The sequence below is a fragment of the Physella acuta genome, unplaced genomic scaffold, assembly GCF_028476545.2.
Source record: "Physella acuta isolate Inbredline_101_S28 unplaced genomic scaffold, ASM2847654v3 ptg000824l, whole genome shotgun sequence".
Lineage (NCBI taxonomy): Eukaryota > Metazoa > Mollusca > Gastropoda > Physidae > Physella > Physella acuta.
The window spans coordinates 124,040-139,101 of NW_026732342.1; the positions used below are offsets into that span (position 1 = coordinate 124,040).

Sequence of the window (15,062 nt, forward strand, 5' to 3'; positions counted from 1 at the left end):
TGATCAACCACAGATATGTATAGGTGTCTGTATAGCTTTGGTTGACATGAGCCATCTGGTGGCATGACATCAAATGTATTACTTGCTGTATGTCATACCTGTCTGAATGTCATTCGTGTTCCACGTCTTTAATGATCCCTGTCATCTTCAATCATTCATGACGGCACAATGTCCAGGGTCAAGTTGTGTTTGTTACTGTCATGTTAGGGACTAGTCAGTGGCGTAGACTGGGGAATGTGTGGTGGAACACCTCAATGGTAGATTGGGGAATGTGTGGTGGGGTGGAACACCTCAATGGTAGACTGGGGAATGTGTGGTGGAACACCTCAATGGTAGACTGGGGAATGTGGGGGTGGGGTGGAACACCTCAATGGTAGACTGGGGAATGTGTGGTGGAACACCTCAATGGTAGACTGGGGAATGTGGGGGTGGGGTGGAACACCTCAATGGTAGACTGGGGAATGTGTGGTGGAACACCTCAATGGTAGACTGGGGAATGTGTGGTGGAACACCTCAATGGTAGACTGGGGAATGTGTGGTGGAACACCTCAATGGTAGACTGGGGAATGTGTGGTGGGTTGAAACACCTCAATGGTAGACTGGGGAATGTGTGGTGGAACACCTCAATGGTAGACTGGGGAATGTGTGGTGGAACACCTCAATGGTAGACTGGGGAATGTGTGGTGGGTTGAAACACCTCAATGGTAGACTGGGGAATGTGTGGTGGAACACCTCAATGGTAGACTGGGGAATGTGTGGTGGGTTGGAACACCTCAATGGTAGACTGGGGAATGTGTGGTGGAACACCTCAATGGTAGACTGGGGAATGTGTGGTGGAACACCTCAATGGTAGACTGGGGAATGTGTGGTGGAACACCTCAATGGTAGACTGGGGAATGTGTGGTGGAACACCTCAATGGTAGACTGGGGAATGTGTGGTGGAACACCTCAATGGTAGACTGGGGAATGTGTGGTGGAACACCTCAATGGTAGACTGGGGAATGTGTGGTGGAACACCTCAATGGTAGATGGGAATGTGGGGGTGGGGTGGAACACCTCAATGGTAGATGGGAATGTGTGGTGGAACACCTCAATGGTAGACTGGGGAATGTGGGGGTGGGGTGGAACACCTCAATGGTAGACTGGGGAATGTGTGGTGGAACACCTCAATGGTAGACTGGGGAATGTGTGGTGGAACACCTCAATGGTAGACTGGGGAATGTGTGGTGGAACACCTCAATGGTAGACTGGGGAATGTGTGGTGGAACACCTCAATGGTAGACTGGGGAATGTGTGGTGGAACACCTCAATGGTAGACTGGGGAATGTGTGGTGGAACACCTCAATGGTAGACTGGGGAATGTGTGGTGGAACACCTCAATGGTAGATGGGAATGTGTGGTGGAACACCTCAATGGTAGACTGGGGAATGTGTGGTGGAACACCTCAATGGTAGATGGGAATGTGTGGTGGAACACCTCAATGGTAGACTGGGGAATGTGTGGTGGAACACCTCAATGGTAGACTGGGGAATGTGTGGTGGAACACCTCAATGGTAGATGGGAATGTGTGGTGGAACACCTCAATGGTAGATGGGAATGTGTGGTGGAACACCTCAATGGTAGACTGGGGAATGTGTGGTGGAACACCTCAATGGTAGATGGGAATGTGTGGTGGAACACCTCAATGGTAGACTGGGGAATGTGTGGTGGAACACCTCAATGGTAGATGGGAATGTGTGGTGGAACACCTCAATGGTAGACTGGGGGTGGGTTGGAACACCTCAATGGTAGACTGGGGAATGTGTGGTGGGTTGGAACACCTCAATGGTAGACTGGGGAATGTGTGGTGGAACACCTCAATGGTAGATGGGAATGTGTGGTGGAACACCTCAATGGTAGATGGGAATGTGTGGTGGAACACCTCAATGGTAGACTGGGGAATGTGTGGTGGAACACCTCAATGGTAGACTGGGGAATGTGTGGTGGAACACCTCAATGGTAGACTGGGGAATGTGTGGTGGGTTGGAACACCTCAATGGTAGACTGGGGAATGTGTGGTGGAACACCTCAATGGTAGACTGGGGAATGTGTGGTGGAACACCTCAATGGTAGACTGGGGAATGTGGGGGTGGGTTGGAACACCTCAATGGTAGACTGGGGAATGTGTGGTGGAACACCTCAATGGTAGACTGGAGCATGGACCCCAATCATATAGCTGTCTCATGTTAAATTATAACTATAAGCACATGTATGTATAAATACATGAGTGCATATTTACTAGACGAGTGAAGACAGCAATGTCAAGTAGGACTCAATAGTATTCTTTCATGCTGCCCCAGACTATAAATTAATAAACAACTTACAATTAAATTGCAAAAAAGTTTATTAAAAAGACCATGTAAATCTCCTGAAAGTTATCTCTATTAGTCTAAATATACATTTTAAAATGAATAAATTACCTACTTAAGCTATCATTAGCGTTAAAATATAAATACAAGGAAAATATAAACCGTTTCAAAAAGGAAAGTAATTTAACTTGTACAATTAAATCCAGAAAATGTAAACAATTTTGTCCATTCATCTTACCTAATAGTAATACTGACATGTGTTAAGAATACAATAATATCTGAGATCAAGCTAAGGTGAATGCAAGCGATGTCAAACCCATGGGGCACCTACCCCAGGGGGTGGCAAACCCCAGGGATAGTTTACTTCAAGGCGCAGACTGTATTTACAGGCCGGCTAAACAAGAGGACAATAATTTATTCACTACAACATTCGCCCATAATGTGACTCATGTAGTGTGACACACTGACGTCACTCATGTAGTGTGACACACTGACAAATGGTGAGCAATAGGCTGGCAGATGCAGCCGTACAAATGACAAGTAAAAATTGTTTACGGCAAATAACTGTCAGATGTTAAATAGATTTACATACAAATACATGTTTAATGCAATGTCATACATGTTAAATACAATTTCATCAATTTATCAAACAATACCACATTTCTAACAACAGAACAAGGTTAGCCCCTTATATTTTCTACACAGCTCAAAATATATTTTATTGAATGAGGTTAGCAAATGTATACTACAATTCCATAAAACATGCAATTAACAAAATTAATTAGCTAATACAGTGAGTTGTAAAGAACAAAAATTCTATTTACAAATAGTATAGAAGATGTAAATTTAAAAAACATTAACTATTGTAGGCTTAGCTTGATAAATGCAAATCTAGGACTATTTGGATGGAACATTTTTTAAACAAATTTTAACATTGGAGAATCATGAATTAGTAAAAAAAAAAACTTAGTACTGTAGATTCATTGTCCTTGACAGTTTTGAGTGGACTATACCACTTTTGTGAGTGTTTGTAGGGGGAGGGTAGCGTCCATTGAATGATTGAAAGGGTGGGTGGTTTTAAACTCACAATATTTGTGGACTTCATAAAAAGTAACCCCTGTTCCAAGTGGATTTGGTTTTTCTATAAATTATAAAGTAAAACAATTTTTGAAACCATAATAAGAAAAAAATCAATGTCAAACTATTATAAAACATTTTCAAGGAAATTTTTCCTTTTTATTACAAAGTGGGTCCAAAAATCAGACAAGCTAGAACTGTCAACAGGGTGGACTCACCACACAAGACCACCATTCACTGCATTTATGGGAGGAAGGGTCATAATCCCAGCTTTGCCCCCCCCCCCCTCCCCCAAGCTAAACTATGCAACAAACAAACCTTGCTGAATGACACCAAGGACACAGCATTGAATGGTATTTGCATGCAGGAGCCAACCAATTAATGACCAAATTAAAAAAAATAGATATTTGCATGGTGAAAAGACTAATGCTGGTTTGTGTGAGATTATCTGACTTGATAAAAGTATTGAAAGATCGCTGCAGAAATGCAACTGCTGAATAAAAGCATTGGGAATGGAGTACTCTCTTCCTAGGCTTGCTGGAACTATAATACCATGGCTGACTTGATAAAAGTATTGAAAGATCGCTACAGAAATGCAACTGCTGAATAAAAGCATTGGAGATTGAGTACTCTCTTCCAAGGCTTGCTGAAACTATAATACCATGACCAAGTATTTGTCAAACAAAAGGATAATGTCCAAGAGCTTGACACGATGATGTGGTCCAACAAAGCAATATGATCATAGTTGCCATGGTTACACAGCTGAAGCCTCACGGTGGTCCCAGATATTGACTAATGCTGACGATTTAATTAACCTGATTGATCTAAGTCAAATTTAAGATTTAGTGCTGATGACTACATTAAATAGTGACACCATTGGAGCACTTCTCCAGTTGGCAAGTGAAAGAGGCAGTTAATATCTGCAAAAGGTAATCCACAGATATCTGCAAAAGGTAATCCACAGATATCTGCAAATGGTAATCCACAGATACTATCTGCAAATGGTAATCCACAGATACTATCTGCAAATGGTAATCCACAGATACTATCTGCAAATGGTAATCCACAGATACTATCTGCAAATGGTAATCCACAGATACTATCTGCAAATGGTAATCCACAGATACTATCTGAAAATGGTAATCCACAGATACTATCTGAAAATGGTAATCCACAGATACTATCTGAAAATGGTAATCCACAGATACTATCTGAAAATGGTAATCCACAGATAATATCTGCAAATGGTAATCCACAGTTACTATCTGCAAATGGTAATCCACAGTTACTATCTGCAAATGGTAATCCACAGTTACTATCTGCAAATGGTAATCCACAGATACTATCTGCAAATGGTAATCCACAGATATCTGCAAATGGTAATCCACAGATATCTGCAAATGGTAATCCACAGATATCTACAAATGGTAATCCACAGATATCTGCAAATGGTAATCCACAGATATGCAGCTGTTCAAGGCCAGATGTTGAGCAACGGTTGAGAAAACCTCACCACATAGGTGAGACAAAATTGACAACATTTCTGGAAAATTCAAAGTTTTTAAAAATGTCAATAGATAAAACAGAGCTTGATGTTAAAAATTGAGGAAATTCCTTGGTGGAATGATTGGATTAAATTGTGAAATAATAGTGTCCCATTCCTTCAAAGAGTTGAATCAAGTCCTTGCAAATGTTGACAGTTGTTAACTGGAATTAATATTCCCACAGCATTGAGGCGTCGACCTCCTGACCCACTGCCCTGAATAAACCGTTGTGTTCTCCTTTGATATAGCATCCATTAGGACCCTTAATTGTCAGGATGGCCGAGCCCTTAGGTTCTAGCAGAAATGGTACTGGTGTGTCCGCATCAGCCAGAATTGAGGCATCCTCTGAAAGTCTCCAGTACTTGTTGTTGGCTCCTGAAATTATTTAATCATTACAGGAAGTGTTTTTACATTTAAATATTGCAATCATTACGGAAAGGGTTTTTACATTTAAATATTGTAATCATTACAGAAAGGGTTTTAACATTTAAATACTGTAATCATTACAGAAAGGGTTTTTACATTTAAATATTTGATGTAAACTGTCAATTAAAAGATGAATTTTATTAATTAAAGATGTGTTATGCAGCATTGGTTTATATCTCCACCCTAACTCATTTAACAAAATGATAATCCCCTCCACTCCCAGGTACATGTGCAGATCCCATGCACTGTACCACCTGTATTTTTAAGATCTGCTTATACTTTTGACCAATTGCTAGATTACCTTTTAAGAAATAATGTCCGTCATTACTGGGCTCCAGGTAGATGATCTCATAGTTGCTCTTGCTGCACTGGACTTCTGACTTGCCTGGAGATTTGAGACCAACAAAGCCGTGCTCATTCTTCAGCAGCAAAAGTGGCCGGTTGATTATTTTAACATAGAACTTTTCCTTGTTAGTGACAGAGTCGCTGACACCTACAAGTTGTCCTGTCTGTCGGCTTTGAATGTAGTGTCCGTTACTAGATTTAACTGCAATGGTGCCATCTCCCAACCAGTCAACTACAAATCTTGTGTTAGGGTTGCTGGGAATTAAAAATACATTTGGAGTTTCAAATTACTTCTTGTTTGAAAATAGTGAAGTTTAAGTATGAATAATTAAGTTAAAAGCAAGTCAAATATTTGTGAGCAAATTCAGCTTTTCAAACCGGCTAAGTGGCCACCTGGCATACAAACAGGAAGTTAATTAGTATTTGTTGCTGATATATTCATTTCCCTTAATTAAAGGGGTGGGGGGGGGGGGGTGTCATTTGCTGTTTCATGAAATTAAAATATAAGGTCAGAGAAGTATATTTATTTAAGGCTTTGCCTGTAATTTTTTTGTTGTGAAATAAAGATCAGAAAAAAGCAAATAAGGCCCTTTACAATAATTTACAATTCTAACATTTTTCAAACCGTTTAAGACATTTTTTACATTCACATTTGAGATTAGCTTCAAACATTTTAAAGAAACACTTCGACTTAGAAAATAATGAAACTAAAAAAATACAGATGTGAAGAGAATGTTGAAATCACACATTTGAAACAAAAAAAACTTACGATTTGTCTCTTGCTGTAGCTTGGATACCCCCCAAAGGTTCTTGGGTCCAGTATGTGTTATCCACTGTTCTAAAGCCCCACTTGGCTGGCGACTCTTCTGTTGCAGGAACTAAGAGTTCCATTTGAAATATCTCTTTGTCAGTGTCCTCAGCTTCTTCCTGATTGGCCGTCACATCCACACCTAACAACAGAAGGAAATGTTAATGGACGGACAAGGCAGACTGAGGAGAAGCCAACAAATGAAAGCCAAAAAACATACGCAAACAATGATGTGTATAAATTTCCTTTATAATTAATTATTCTATTGCATATTTTACTAGATACGAAAAAAAAAAGGTGAGCTTGATGAGCATATTATCATGGTATTTTTACTTCTTATTGTTATAAACCAAAATGCTTTTACAGTTTTTTAATGTGCTACCAAAAAACCACCATTAGATCACCACTTATATCAGTGTGCACAAGCCTTCAATACTTCAGCTTAAGCTGAATTGTTAATATTTTTTTCTACCCTATTTGGTGCACAACCCCCCCCCCCCCCAATGTTGATGCTCGGGTCGGCTGCCCCACCCACCATCCCATAGCTACACCTCTGTATGGTCAGTTGTTGGACTGTCTGGTCAGTTGTTGGACTGTCTGGTCAGTTGTTGTTGGACTGTCTGGTCAGTTGTTGTTGGACTGTCTGGTCAGTTGTTGTTGGACTGTCTGGTCAGTTGTTGTTGGACTGTCTGGTCAGTTGTTGTTGGACTGTCTGGTCAGTTGTTGTTGGACTGTCTGGTCAGTTGTTGTTGGACTGTCTGGTCAGTTGTTGTTGGACTGTCTGGTCAGTTGTTGTTGGACTGTCTGGTCAGTTGTTGGACTGTCTTTTGTCTGGTCAGTTGTTGGACTGCTTTATAACCCCAACCCCCTCACACATCACTAAAACCAAATCCACACCACCTGCCTAAAATACTATCACACCTCAACCTACCACCCATCCTCCAAATTTCTATAGTTTTTAAAAATAGGGATTTTGTCGAAAATAAGATTTACAGAGCACAGTTAACATTTAGTTGGTCTATATTTCTATAGTATATAATTATATATATATATATATATATATATATATATATATATATATATATCTATATATATCTATATATATATAAATGATGGAAAAAATTTGAACCCCACCCATGAGACGATCCTGGCTACGCCACTGTGTGACGTCGTTTAGGGATGACCCCTCGAAATACAAAGTCTTGAATAAAGGTTCAAAGCTTTCTTTCCTAATCTCCCACACCCCTCCGCCCCCTGTCTGCGATGTTCTGAAACTGTCAACATACCGATCTTTGTTGTCACGTGCCAAATTTAAAGCTAGTTGGTGGCCATGATCACAGTTCAGCATCCCTTGGCCCACGAAAACAGAAGAGCTTGAACCAGCGAACGATGTTAGACTTTTTTTGTTAGTTGTCTCATGGCGGCTAGAGTTGTGGCCGATTAACGAAGGGAGAGCACTTCCATTTCCCGGTTAAACAAAGGCCGCGACAAGGTAGCATAACTAAGCAGACGTGCTGAATGTTTCAACACGAGCGTGTTAATCCCATATCAATGCAGTCTGTGATCACCAGACTGACCTCCCCAGCCCAACAGATGGTCAGGAACACGTCGTCTGCTATAGAAGCTATCGACGTGTCTGCAGCTATGGTAGGCTATGCAAGCTATTGACGACCCCCCACCCCCATCACAATCGATGAAGTTATGTTATAAGGTCTAATAAAATCTTGAGTATTCTAGGATCTAGATCTAGATTTACTACGCCCGAGAGTCTAGATTGGAGCAGTAGGCCAGTAGACTTTCTAGTAGTAGCCTCGCAGACTAGATCTAAATCTAGGTAATTTTTTAATAACGCAACCAAACATAACAGTAAGTCTACTCTTGTTCCGATGTCTGGTGTAGTGTTCTAGTATTAACATTTACCATACAATGTTATTTAGTCGATGAAGAAAAATGAAACTTTAAAAATCGTAGTCCACAATTGAGTTGAAATATATTCCGCTTGCACAACAACCTAGCCACCAGCCCAGTGTTTCTTCCAGACTTTTTTTCCCGGGGGGGGGGGGGGGGGGGGGGCACTTAATATTTTCGGGAGGGGGGTCAACATTTTTCCGGGGGGGGGGGGGGGCGGACACTGGTAAAAGTATGTGTTTTCTATATAAATTCCATTTCGTTCGGGGGGGGGGGTGTAGACTTTCTTGGAAGAGATGCCTGGAAGAAACTGTGCACCAGCCCCTCTCCCCACCAGCCCCTCCGTCCACGCATATTTTAGGCCTAGTGTTGGTTTTCTTCCTGGCTAGACCACTGCTTCACTACTAGCAACTTAAAATACTTACCCATTATTTTGAATGTGTTGAGGGGGGGGGGCAGTTCGTCCATAAATACTGTCTTACACCTTGGGGATGGGTAGGAGCTTGGATAAGCGATAGTAGGTTAAAGTTGATGGGGGGGGGGGTAATTTAAGGATTCCGTATATCGCGCATCGACATCTGGCTCTCAATAACTCACAGCAGTCGTGAAGTGCTCTCACGTCTACAGGCTGCTACAGGCTTGTCACATGGTCAGTCAGCTTCCAACACTTCATGACGTAACGAGGGTCGGTACTTAACACGTCAGTCCGTTCCACTGACCCAGTTTCTCGCAGAACCCTCTAGTAAACCTAAACTTTTGGTCATCTGACTGGACTGATGAAACATGGGTCACCTAGGCTCACCTAAACTTTTGGTCATCTGACTGGACTGATGAAACATGGGTCACCTAGGCTCACCTAAACTTTTGGTCATCTGACTGGACTGATGAAACATGGGTCACCTAGGGTCACCTAAACTTTTGGTCATCTGACTGGACTGATGAAACATGGGTCACCTAGGCTCACCTAAACTTTTGGTCATCTAACTGGACTGATGAAACGTGGGTCACCTAGGGTCACCTAAACTTTTGGTCATCTGACTGGACTGATGAAACATGGGTCACCTAGGGTCACCTAAACTTTTGGTCATCTGACTGGACTGATAAAACGTGAATGATACAATGGATTCCCGGTCTAAAGTCACTTCACTGTGTAAAGTGATCCCCCTGACATCTAGTCATCACGTGATCCCCCTGACATCTAGTCATCACGTGATCCCCCTGACATCTAGTCATCACGTGATCCCCCTGACATCTAGTCATCACGTGATCCCCCTGACATCTAGTCATCACGTGATCCCCCTGACATCTAGTCATCACGTGATCCCCCTGACATCTAGTCATCACGTGATCCCCCTGACATCTAGTCACCATCACGTGATCACCCTGACATCTAGTCACCATCACGTGATCACCCTGACTCCCGTGGATCCCTGTGCTAGGTACCATTCAAATGAAATCACTTTCACACTGTGGTGCTGGATGGTGCTGGGTGACGACAGCCCCCCCCCCCACCCCACCCCCAAGTGTTGACAAGCGTTAAATGTTAGCTAACCTCTGACCTTTTCAAAAAAAAGTTAGGTAACACAGTTCATAAAGTTTGAAATGTCTGACCTAACGACAGCTCACACAACAGCTCACACAACAGCTCACACAACAGCTCACACAACAGCTCACACAACAGCTCACACAAGGTGACCTAACGACAGCTCACACAACAGCTCACACAACAGCTCACACGACAGCTCACACAACAGCTCACACAACAGCTCACACAACAGCTCACACAAGGTGACCTAACGACAGCTCACACAACAGCTCACACAACAGCTCACACAACAGCTCACACACGGTGACCTAACGACAGCTCACACAAGGTTTAGGCGATGTGTGGTTTGGGTTTATTGCTCACTAGCATAATCTAACAGTCTAAAATGTGGGTGTGGGGGTATTTTCCTAATCAATTGTTTGTGTGGGTGTGTGTGTATGGGGGGGGGGGATCTAGAAAGGGTATAGAAAGATGTATGTATTATGATAATGTTATAGGAAGGTGTGTGTATTATGATAATGTTATATATCACTCGGATGCAGTCAAATTTATGTCAGGGTGACCTAGTAATCAGGATGTCAGGTCATGTCACAGAAAGCACGGCCACGTCACCTGGGCTACACATGTAGCCACGTGATACTTGCAGGCATGTAGCCACGTGATACCTGCAGGCATGTAGCCACGTGATACCTGCAGGCATGTAGCCACGTGATACCTGCAGGCATGTAGCCACGTGATACCTGCAGGCATGTAGCCACGTGATACTTGCAGGCAATGGGCATGTAGCCACGTGATACTTGCAGGCATGTAGCCACGTGATACTTGCAGGCATGTAGCCACGTGATACTTGCAGGCATGTAGCCACGTGATACTTGCAGGCATGTAGCCACGTGATACTTGCAGGCATGTAGCCACGTGATACCTGCAGGCATGTAGCCACGTGATACCTGCAGGCATGTAGCCACGTGATACCTGCAGGCATGTAGCCACGTGATACCTGCAGGCATGTAGCCACGTGATACCTGCAGGCACGTAGCCACGTGATACCTGCAGGCACGTAGCCACGTGATACTTGCAGGCATGTAGCCACGTGATACTTGCAGGCATGTAGCCACGTGATACCTGCAGGCATGTAGCCACGTGATACTTGCAGGCATGTAGTCACGTGATACCTGCAGGCATGTAGCCACGTGATACCTGCAGGCATGTAGCCACGTGATACCTGCAGGCATGTAGCCACGTGATACTTGCAGGCATGTAGCCACGTGATACCTGCAGGCATGTAGTCACGTGATACTTGCAGGCATGTAGTCACGTGATACCTGCAGGCATGTAGCCACGTGATACTTGCAGGCATGTAGCCACGTGATACTTGCAGGCATGTAGCCACGTGATACTTGCAGGCAATGGGCATGTAGCCACGTGATACTTGCAGGCAATGGGCATGTAGCCACGTGATACTTGCAGGCAATGGGCATGTAGCCACGTGATACTTGCAGGCAATGGGCATGTAGCCACGTGATACTTGCAGGCATGTAGCCACGTGATACCTGCAGGCATGTAGCCACGTGATACTTGCAGGCATGTAGCCACGTGATACTTGCAGGCATGTAGCCACGTGATACTTGCAGGCATGTAGCCACGTGATACTTGCAGGCATGTAGCCACGTGATACCTGCAGGCATGTAGCCACGTGATACTTGCAGGCATGTAGCCACGTGATACCTGCAGGCATGTAGCCACGTGATACTTGCAGGCATGTAGCCACGTGATACTTGCAGGCATGTAGCCACATGTTACTTGCAGACTTATGAACGATACTGAAAAATGCTCACGTTCAGAAACTACTCACTCCTTCAACCCCCCCCCCCCCCCCCCCCCCCACCTTTTCTTATCACCTTCCTCATTCCATTCCACCTTTCCCATCCCACCCTACACACCGCAGTGACGAGCGACTGACGTGACCCGGGTTAGCGGGCGGGGTGAGGCGTTCACTAGACACAACAAAGAAAGAGAACTCTCGACTATTTGCCCCTGTGCTGTATGCTCGTTATCAACTCGAACCGTCCGAAGTATCAGATGGACGGCCTTCATGGTCGGCCAGTCACTGTTGTAAGCAGAGGTGTGCGACTAGTAACAGGGGGTGGACGGCCAGTAGGCGGAGACTGGACGGCCCAATGTAAAATTGTACGATTGTAAATGAAGCAAGGGGCACAGGTTGGATGAGTCACAGTCAAATCCTTTGTTAATGAAGGGAATATCCGTTCTTTGTTCGGGTGGGGATGGGGAGGGGGGTAGTCCTTGTCAATCAATAATAAAAGATGAGCTTCAATAATGGTGGTTTCAGTTGGACGCTCGAAGTCCAAATTTTGACAGAAGAAATAAAAGTGAAGCGAAAACACTTGAAGTTAAAGGACAGGGTAAAAAATGTGGGATAACGGAAACAGATGTTCTAAGCTAGAGCTAAAAATACTAGTCACGTGACGACCCAATAGAGGCCGGTGTGTGGGAGCTGTGTGTGTGGGAACTGTTGGCAGTGAGTGTGGGAGCTGTTGGCAGTGAGTGTGGGAACTGTTGGCAGTGAGTGTGGGAGCTGTTGGCAGTGAGTGTGGGAGCTGTTGGCAGTGAGTGTGGGAACTGTTGGCAGTGAGTGTGGGAGCTGTTGGCAGTGAGTGAGGGAACTGTTGGCAGTGAGTGAGGGAGCTGTTGGCAGTGAGTGTGGGAGCTGTTGGCAGTGAGTGAGGGAACTGTTGGCAGTGAGTGTGGGAACTGTTGGCAGTGAGTGAGGGAACTGTTGGCAGTGAGTGAGGGAACTGTTGGCAGTGAGTGTGGGAGCTGTTGGCAGTGAGTGTGAGAGCTGTTGGCAGTGAGTGTGGGAGCTGTTGGCAGTGTGTGTGGGAGCTGTTGGCAGTGAGTGTGGGAGCTGTTGGCAGTGAGTGTGGGAGCTGTTGGCAGTGAGTGAGGGAGCTGTTGGCAGTGAGTGTGGGAGCTGTTGGCAGTGAGTGTGGGAGCTGTTGGCAGTGAGTGTGGGAGCTGTTGGCAGTGAGTGTGGGAGCTGTTGGCAGTGTGTGTGGGAGCTGTTGGCAGTGAGTGTGGGAGCTGTTGGCAGTGAGTGTGGGAGCTGTTGGCAGTGAGTGTGGGAGCTGTTGGCAGTGAGTGTGGGAGCTGTTGGCAGTGAGTGTGGGAGCTGTTGGCAGTGTGTGTGGGAGCTGTTGGCAGTGAGTGTGGGAGCTGTTGGCAGTGAGTGTGGGAGCTGTTGGCAGTGAGTGTGAGGCCATTTAGCGGGTGTCGTGGTGTTTGTCACGGTTTGAACTGACAGTCGGGCGCTGCGTCCATGTTGTAACGAGATCAAACAAAACAGGCGGCTCGACTTTCTGGCAAACAACACGACTCGGTGTTTGTGGAGACAGGGGAGAGGACCCGCCAAGCTAAATGTTTGTGTTCTCAGCCCTTCAGGCAACAAGAAAACAATGCAAGTAGAGGGGAGGGGTATACTGTTAATTTCACAACTTAAGTGTTTATAGCGGCTGCTGATTATGCCAGTTTTTATCAACAACGTATCACAGAGATGAATTCATCTGCCTTCTTCGCCTAATGGACCCCCCCCTCCACAACAGGACAATATTAAAACAGCGGTTGCCTACCTTGCCTGATGGACACTTTCTTGTTGTTGCCTAGCGAGGTCAAGACGACCTGTGGACAGGAGTCTTCTAGCGTGAAGAGCTCGTCTTTGCTGACCGTCTTGTTGCGGCCCTTCATGGTGGCCGTGGCGCCCACGGCCGTCAGGTAGGTGCCGGTCCTGTCCTTAAAGGCCAGCCCGCTGTTGGCGCCGCTCCGCATCTCCAGAGTGTAACGGCTCTCGTCCGTCAGCTCGGAGACCAGGGTTCCATCCCGGTTGAGGAAACGGTTGTCGTAGGTTTTGAGGGCGTACTTCCCGTTGTCAAAGTGTAGGATGATGAGCGCCTCCTTGCCCCAGGGGATGACCTCGGTCACCTGCAGCTCTTCGTCCTTCAGCTGGGCGTACCGCTTCCTGTTGACGTTCCTCAGGTTCACCTGGGGGTGGATTGAGAGCTGCACCACCCACAGCTCGCTCTCCGTCACAGACTTGGCGAAACACTTCAAGTTGTCCTCGTGTCCGCCCAGAAAGTTGCCGTGAGCCACATTTCTAAAGGCCCAGCGTCCCGAGCCGTTCTTGTCGTACTCGACTGTAAACTTCTCCGTCTGCTCCCGGTCCTCGGCCTCGCAGCTCACGTTACCGTACTTGTCAGAGGACATATACCTGCCCGTGTGGCTCTTGATGTAGAGGACCTCGTCTTGTGGGTCCTGCTCCAGGACAAACGTCTGCTTCTTCTTGAGGGACGTCCCAGACACGTTGATCTTGAAGCCGAAAGACTCGGCCGTCAGATATTTGCCGGAGCTGTTGATCAGGCCGACCTTCCACTGGAGCTCCGACCTGCAGACCCCATTGCTTCCGTTCACACAGTTGCTCATGGTAGAGGATCACAAGCCGAGATAGAAGTAATCCTTCAACGGAAAAAATAAACGCAGCGTTATCCAGAATACACCGAGAATCCTATGAGAACGCTCAACTGCCACGGACACGAACAAAGTCTGAAACCATAGACCGCCTCTCTCGAACCAACTTAGGAAATAACTAGTGGGGAGAAAAATTCACTCAACACCCCCCCCCCCCCCCAACCATCCCTTCTTTTGCCGTCTTCGGGCAATCCCATGTATTTGATTGGCTGACAGCCCAGTCTCGCAGCGTTGACTCGCTCACAGCGCAAAGTAGCGCATGCGCATGTTTTCATTCATTGATTTATCAGCCCAGCACGCTGTATCTACGCTCTGGCATTAGTATTCTGTTGTGAACATTGCGTGTTGTTTATTGCAGACATTCCCGATACATCATAGCATGGGACAGACTCATTTTCCTTTTCCAATTTTTGATCTTAATGATGGGTGGGGTTGGGTGTAGGTGGGGGCATATAAGTGTAGATTAATAGCAGTGTTTCTTCCAGACTTTTTTCTCCGGGGGGGGGGGGGGGGGGGAGGGGCGA

General features: G+C 45.4%; 1 protein-coding gene across 1 annotated transcript; it reads right to left on the bottom strand.

Moving 5' to 3' along the window:
• Positions 1 to 2,365: 2,365 nt before the first annotated feature.
• LOC131951737 (fascin) lies at positions 2,366 to 14,665 on the bottom strand. Its single transcript, XM_059314116.1, has 4 exons — positions 13,647 to 14,665; positions 6,510 to 6,690; positions 5,697 to 5,995; positions 2,366 to 5,344 (listed from the first exon to the last, which is right to left on the bottom strand). Exons 1-4 carry the CDS (start codon positions 14,491 to 14,493, stop codon positions 5,139 to 5,141), a joined length of 1,533 nt encoding a protein of 510 aa, XP_059170099.1. The 5' UTR covers positions 14,494 to 14,665; the 3' UTR covers positions 2,366 to 5,138.
• Between the last annotated feature and the right edge of the window lie 397 nt (positions 14,666 to 15,062).